At 36.5% G+C, this 8,046-nt stretch overlaps 1 protein-coding gene across 1 annotated transcript in view; it reads right to left on the bottom strand.

Annotated features, from left to right (window-relative positions):
* The window catches only part of TM4SF18 (transmembrane 4 L six family member 18), a 22,846-nt gene extending 19,136 nt beyond the window's left edge, over window positions 1-3,710 (bottom strand). Inside the window, exons 1-3 of the mRNA XM_004682118.2 lie at window positions 3,635-3,710; window positions 3,351-3,544; window positions 398-487 (exon numbers count right to left, since the gene is read on the bottom strand). Of these exons, the coding sequence (XP_004682175.1) occupies window positions 398-487; window positions 3,351-3,527 (267 nt within the window). The 5' untranslated portion in view covers window positions 3,528-3,544; window positions 3,635-3,710. The remainder of the gene's footprint in view (window positions 1-397; window positions 488-3,350; window positions 3,545-3,634) is intronic.
* Window positions 3,711-8,046: the final 4,336 nt, after the last annotated feature.

Below are 8,046 nucleotides of genomic sequence, written 5' to 3'. Positions count from 1 at the left end.
CATACAGAACTGGGGTACAGGCCAGATACTCAGGGGCAGTGAGAGGATTTGCCAGAGACAGGGTAGGAAGCACAACAGGAAGATCGACTAAGTACACTGCTGAGGGGAGTAGTGGGCAGGTCAGGAGAGGTCTGCTGGGCCATGTGGGTCACCTCTGGGGCTGGGATCGAACTCATACTGAAGCAGCTGGCTCGCTTGCAGTGCTGTGCTTTAACCTGCTGTGGCACCAGGGAGGGCCCTTACTTTTATATATTTCTAAATCCTGAATTTTGGAAATAACCTTTGCAGAACAAAGGTAAAGGAAATAAATAAAATGGAAGATAAGTTTTGGAATAAATCTCTGAAAGGATCATAGAAAGGGTACACTCGACCATCCTCAATATACCATTATTCTTACCATATATTTTTTGCTGCAGTTTTCACTCTGGCAACATTTATAATTGTTCCCACTGTCCAGTACGAGAAGGACTGCTGCTACTATGAGCATCTGTGCAGGGAGGAGAGAACAAAATCAGGAACAGAATGTTGGGTTCCATTCATGATCAAAACAAGAGCACAGTGATTCAGATCAAAGTTTGTGGGGTCTGGTAGATCAAGTTTGAACCCGTTTTGCCATTCTGTAGCTGTGTGAACTCAAGTCCTTTTCATAGGATGCTGATACTTACCTCATTGGGTGGTAGTGAGGTAATGTGTTTAAAATTTTAAACATAGAACTGAATCATAGTGGGTGACTGACAAAGGTCAACTATTATAATCATAGTCATGAATCATCAAAAGCAAACAGTTAAAGAGTAAATGGAACAAACAGGGAAATACCACCCAGGGTATCAAACCTGCATTTCTTACTGACTCATCTGGAGGACAAAGGAAAATCACTTGCCATATTTAGCCCTTAGCCTACATCTTTCCATTTAGTGCTCTCTAGGAATGTAGGCGGCAGGCTTGGTTAATCTAAAACTACATCCCTTAATTCCAATTAAAGCAAGTTCAATTTTCCTCTTCATTCAGATCATGACAGGCTCAATTTTTCCAGTGTGTTTTGTCTGTACCAACCCAACAAACTGGAGAATACAATGCACCTTACTTCTTTTTCTCAAAGAGGTGTAACTGAAGTACTGAGTGCTCAAATTAGAGTCCTTTCTCAGAGAAGGGAGAATGGGATTGGAACTTGGGATGGGAAGTGTGCACTGGACTGTGGTGATGGCACACAGGTGAATTGGTGTTGGGAAGCCCATGGGGATTACAACTGATATTTAAAAATGCACAAAATGAAGAATGATGTAAAAAAAATTAAAAAATTAAAAAATTAAAAAAAAAAACCTTCTCAGAAAGGGCTCAAGTTCCCAAATATAGATTTTTTTTTTTTTTTTTACTATCCAGTTTCTGCTTTGGGCATATATGGACTGTGAATTACTTCTGGGAAATTCTCTACCTCGCTTTTACTCCCACGATTTCTGCTGAATCTTAAGCTGAGACCATGCTTATTTTACTGTTTTTGGTCACTATTTCCAGTTTCTAAATTCTTTCAGACTTTACTTAACTATTCATTTAATTATTTATAAATATTTCTCTCCTATCTTTTTAAAGATTCAATATAATAAGTATTTTTGTCTCATAGACAATGAAATGCAGAGAACAGCTTCTTTTTCCAGTATTAAATTTAAATAATGGAATATTTAGCAAGAGCCCTATATTCCTTTTTTTAAAACACCATTCATGATCACAGACTTCACTAATTTCTGGTTTAACTGTATCAGTGCGTTGCAACTCTTCCATTTATTGCATGTTGAGGGAAACGATGACAAGATAAGGTATAGTAAACCAAATACAGTAGTCTACTTCATTATAATACTGGTAGAAAGAATTGGGCTGGGACACTCGAGTCCTATCTAAAAAGGGAAAACTGCAATACTGAGTGCTCCAGAATGGAAGAAAATTGCCCAAAATTCTACCACTGCTGTGATTTTTACATATATATTCCCAAATATGTAAAATTTACATAGTTGCAGTCACAGTTTAGTCACAATTTTATCTTTTTTCTGCACTTAATACAAAGTTATTTGTATTTTCCATGTTGTTACATCTTCATATTTAAAATGTTTATTACCATATAAAATATATCACTTGGTCAGGTCTATGTTAGGATACTTCTAATTTGTTATTATGAATACAGCTGTCATAAACATCCATGCATATCTCTGTCCTTTGTTTTATATTTTCAGAATGAATTCTCAGATTTGAGATTTCATGGATCTTAAATATCATAACAAAATCTTCACAGAATTTTTATGTATGCATAATGCCACTACCACTTTCACTATGTACCTATCATGTAGTGACTTCAAGAGCATTGAGTATTAGTGTTTTAAAGTTACCAATGTGAAAACAATAAAATGAAAGCTTTTGCAATATAGTTATTCTATATTCAATATATATTCAATATAACAATATCCACAAAAATAAATATTACTTTTTTATATTTTTATATTACTCATTTATATTTATATTTTATCATATTTTATATTTATTTATATTATTTTATCTTATTGGTAGTATAAGGAGCAGGCAGTTAACAATGCATTGTTTTAGAAATAACAGAATCAGGAAAAGTGTTTCCTCTGTGTTGCCTTCATAAAAGCAAACTCTCAGCTTATTTTTAAAGGTACAAAGTCAGCAGAAAAACATTCATGGTTTTTACTGTGATTATTTGATATTGTTTTCAAAATCACTATTATTAGGAGTATAATATCAAAGGATTTAGCCATGCCAGGGCCCATCCTTTAACAACTGGCACTGGCTACCTACTACATGTCAGGCTCTGTCCTGGATACTTCATATATGAGATTTGATTTAATCCCCAAAATTAACCTGAAAATTATTTTCCAAATGAGGACACTGGGGATCAAAGACCTCAAACAACAACTTGTTCAAGATCTCATGAAACAAATGACATGTCTGAAATCAATTTTATCGAAGTATCTATTTTTCATATTCTGTCTTAATACCTCTCCAAGCTAGAGAAATTATAAGTGGAATCAGAAAATCTTTTCTGGAAAAGAGCAATGCCACTGGGTTTAGCTTCAACTAGCTCTTAAGTTTCACGAGAACATATATTTCTATGTGAGTGTTGCTCAAACTTTCATTAGGACTGATTTCCTGCATTGGGAGTCTACATAAACAACTTCCTGAAAACAAAGCTACTTCCCAAGTCTTAAGGGCCTAGTGGAACCGCAAACCCAATCTGTATTTTTAAGTCCCAGACCCAAGATTAGTAGAATATTTTTTTTCATAATTCATTGTTTTACTAGGAGAAAGGTTATGCTTAGTAAAATCTCCCAATTCAAACTTACCATGACACCTGAGAAACAGATTCCTTCAAAATACCACACATAGTTGGTGAGTTTATTGCTGGATGCATAGGAAGTTTGTCCATTTGGGAAATACAATAATATATTCACAATGATACTCCAAAGTGCCAGGGGAATCAGTAGCCCACTTAGGCAGCCTCCGCATTGTCGAGCCCCCATTTCACCCTGTTCGGCAACTGCAGGAAATTTCAAGAGTGCAGAATTACATGAGGTCTGTTTATCTTGCTACCTGTCCTTGTTCTTTCTTCTTTTTGGACATCACTTACCTCTTTTTACATCGGAGTCTTTCACTTCATATTCATGAGGAGCTAGGACCTGGACGTTAACTGCAGTTCACAATCTCTGTGAAGAGTGCTTTACTGTTTGGAGAACAATAGACAATGATTCGGTAGCTGAAGAGCTGAGCTGGTCTTCATCCCGTGCCAGAGGAATGTGGTGTTTTCACTGTTTTTAAAATAAGTCATTTTCCTCTGGATTAAAGCCCTGGAGACTTAACCCTGAGCATGTTTTAAGAAGAAAACTGGTATAGGAAATGTGACTGACAGATTTCATCTAATGGTAAATAGGGCATTCAGAAAGAACATTACCAAAGGAATGTATCATAGGTGATGGTGTGCTTTTTCAAATAATCCTGACTTATATCTGTCTTTTCAATTTTTTTATTGTTTTCTCACTTTTTTCTAAGCACTGTTCAAATTGCTGGAAATACAGAAAGGACTAAAACAGAGATAAACTGATGGGTCAGAAAATAAGACATTGGTGAGTTTATTGTTATAAGAACACTGCAACTTTTGTTTGAAGAGTTCATATCTATTATCTTTTCTTTTGAAAAGAAACAACAGCAATGGGAATAAATTTATATCTTAATGCTAAGAAGAAGCTGATAAGAGAAGTTGGTAATTTATTAAGGTTTAATAAGTAAAAAGTATCAAAGGATTTAAGAATTCTCCCTTCCAAACTGTTGCTGTAAATTTAAAGAGCCACAGATTCCCGCTAATTATAAAGACTGAGAATAGGATTATGAGAAAACATTAATATGTTAAAGATCTAATGTAGGTAGTGGTGGACATAATTCGTAGAGTGCTTGGGCTCATTGCCATCATTTTTTACTGGTTACCTCAGAACTTGCTTGACTTAACTTTCTGAAATCTCAATTTCTTCAGCTGTGAAATGAAAACATAAAAATAGTACCTTCCCCAGAAGGAAAACATGAATGTTGAATGAGATTATGTTTGCAATGGTGAATCCAGTGCAAATAGAAGTAGGTAATAAACAGGAGTTATTACATATAAAAAGCAGTTCTAGGAACATAAGTGTCAAATAATACAGATAATAAAAGTTAAGTCCTCTTATTTATACTTTCAGTACCCAAAGAGTCCTGTATCACACTCTTAAAATCGTGATCCCAGTGTATTTATGTTATTTAATTTCAGGAACTATTAATACACTGTAACTTGTATACTTTTAATTCAAGGGAATAAAAATGTATTTTATATAAATAATTTTAATTGTGTTATGCCATATTTATTTATTTATTTATTTATTTATTTTTGCTGTTATGGGGCTTGTACTATGATGGGATTCAAAGAGATTTTTTGGCATCATCCAGAGGATTAGTTTTTCCTCTCTTGTATCTTTGATCAAAGTATACCAAAAAAACTGGGCATGTCTTTTTTTCAGGATGTAGAAGCAATATAAATTCCCATTTACTAATGATTTTGTGATGATGGATAGGAAATAAAAGCAATAACATTTTTGTTGACTCTTTATGAACAACTTCTATGTATCAGGTGCTGTATTTTAAGAACTGGGGGAGAGGAAGGAACAAGATAGTACACAATCACTGCCCTCATGGAGGTTCTAAGAAAGACTATTAAACATATAGCTGGTCAGATAGTGTTGACTGTGGATATGGTAAGTTATGAAAAGGGAACTAGGACTGGTGGAGAATGAGGGTGGGATGTCTTTTAAACAGGGGGATCAGAGAAAACCTTACTGAGAAGAGCCAAGATCTGAAAGGATTGGAGGATGTAAGTTATGGGGAGAACTTGGAGAAAGCCTTATAGACAGGGAGAACAGCAGGTGTGCAGAAGCCTTGAGAGAGATGTGAACAGTGGTGGGGAGACCACTGTGACTGGAGCCAAGAGAGAGAGGAAAGAGAAATGCTATCTCAGAATAGTTTGAGTAGGAAAATGACTTACTATGTTAAAAAGCTCATCTGAACTGCTCTGCTGAAAATATGTTGTAAAGGGTAAGGGTGGAGGAAACTAAAGGAGTCCTGAGGTCATTTCAATAATCCATATAAGGAAGACCATAATAGTAGTAGCATAAAGTAGTATGCATAAAGGTTTGTTTATTTATGCATAAAAGAACTGTGGTACAGGCCAGAGGTACAGGGGATGAGAAGATTCAACAGAGACAGAGTGGGGAACAGAACAGACTGACTGACTGAAATATACTGCTGAGAGGAGCAGCAGATGAGATAGAAGAGGTTTGCTGAGCCATGTGTGTCACCTCCCTGATCAGGGATAGGACTCTGTGCTGCAGTGGTTGTGGACTGCTTCATAGTGTTGTCCTTTAACCCCTGTGCCACCAGGGAGGGCCTAGGTTTCTATATAATTTAAAGAAAGAACAAAGAATGCAGGGAGAAAGAGAGGGAGAGGAGGAAGTTGGGGAAGAGACTAAGAGAGAGAGATAGAGAGGCAGAGAGAGACATAGAGAGAAAGAGAGAAAATATATCTATATATACATCTAGCATTGGCCTAATATCCAAGATCTATAAAGATCTTGAATAACTCAATAAGAAGATAACAAAGAACACAATTTAAAAAATGGGCACAGGAGATAAACGGACACTGTCCAAAGAAGATATACAAATGGTCTAAAGGCAAATGAAAAATAATTCAACATCATCTAATATAGGGAAATGCAAATCAAAACCACAATGAGATACCACCTCATTCCAGTGACAATGGTCCCTGTATTAAAAAATAACCCCAAAGAATAAAAGTTGTCAAGGGTGTGGAGGAAGAGGAATCCTCATACACTGTTGGTGGGAATGCAGACTTGCCAAGCCCTTTTTGAAAACAGTATGAAGATTTCTCAAAATATTAAAAATAAATATACCCTGTGACTCAGTAATTCTCTTTGGCCTTTATCCAAAAATGCAAACACTAGTTCAAAGGGATATGTATCTTTTTTTTTTAAAGATTTATTTATTTATTCATATAGAACTGGGGTACAGGCCAGAGATGCGGAGGGTGAGAGGATTCACCAGAGACAGAGTGGGGAGCAGAATAGGCAGATCGACGAAGTACACTGCTGAGGGGAGCAGCGGGCGGGTCAGGAGAGGTCTGCCACGCCATGTGGTCTCCTCCGGGGCAGGCGGGAATCGAACTCATGCGGAAGTGGCTTTAGCTTCTCAGTGCTGTGCTTTAACCTGCTGCGCCACCAGGGAGGGCCAGGGGATATGTAACTTTTTATGTTCACTGCAGCACTAGTTGCAATAGCCAAGACATGAGAACAACCTAAGTGCCCAAGGACATGAGTAGGTTAAGATGTAGCATATCTACATTATAGAGTACTATTCAGTTTTATAAAAAAAAGATGAACTCTTGCCATTTGTGATTACATGCATGGAACTGGAAGAAATTTTGATGTGAGGGGTCCAATGTTATATCATAAAAGGAGGTAAGTACGTTAGCATAGGTGTGGTGTGCTGACACATGTTGGGGGGGTGGATCTATTCTGAGTCAAGACACTGATGTGAATCAATGTTACCTCAAAGAGATAAATGAAAATAAAAAAAATCATTGCTTTGGGGTAACAGAAAAACAGTTGGAAAGGGATGTAGCGATTATGAAGTGATATATTAGAATTTGAAATTCAGGTGTTACAGGAATTGACATAAGATAAAGTCCAGAGCTGTGCTCTGGCTGAATTGTGTCACCTCATATGTTGAGCCCTTAATCCCTAGGCTCTCAGATTGTAACTATATTTGCAATAGAACCTTTATAGAGATGATTAAGTTGAAAGGAAGCTGATAGTGCAGACCTTAATCTAGTCTGTGTGTTATCTCTACAAGAAGGATATTTCAGTGCACAAAGAGATGTAGTGGGTTCCTGGACACAGAAGAAAGACCCAAGCACACAGTAACGAAACGGTGGATGCCAGCCAAGGAACGAGATCTCAGAAGAAACCAAACCTGGAAACATCTTGATATTGGAATGTAAGCTCCCATAATTCTGAAAAAATAATTTTCTGTTATTTAAACCATCTACTCTGGGGTATTTTTTAAAATGTTAACCCTCACATGGTGTGGCTATGGGAGTGAGTAACCAAGGCAAAGTGAAAGGGAAGAAGATTAGAAGGAAGGAATTGAGAAACCCAGATATTAAAGTGATCACTTACAATATATATTAACATCAACACAGAATGGTGGGAGTTTTAAAGAAAATGACTCATTTAGGAACCAGTTGCTAAACCTTCTCAACAAGATAATCTGGAGATGGACTGAATTGAAGGCAGGAGAAGATACAGTATTATGTGGCAATGAAATTTATGATATCTTAACTCAAAAGTCATCTACCATTTTTCCCCACTAATTTTTAAAGAGGTGTTAAAAATAAAAAAAAAATGTTTGATATTGTCTGCAGTTTTTCTCACACTGAAACTTCCT

This window comes from Condylura cristata, unplaced genomic scaffold (assembly GCF_000260355.1).
Source record: "Condylura cristata isolate star-nosed mole 26May11 unplaced genomic scaffold, ConCri1.0 scaffold00014, whole genome shotgun sequence".
Taxonomy (NCBI): Eukaryota; Metazoa; Chordata; class Mammalia; order Eulipotyphla; family Talpidae; genus Condylura; species Condylura cristata.
This window is presented reverse-complemented; position numbering and strand designations above follow the sequence as displayed.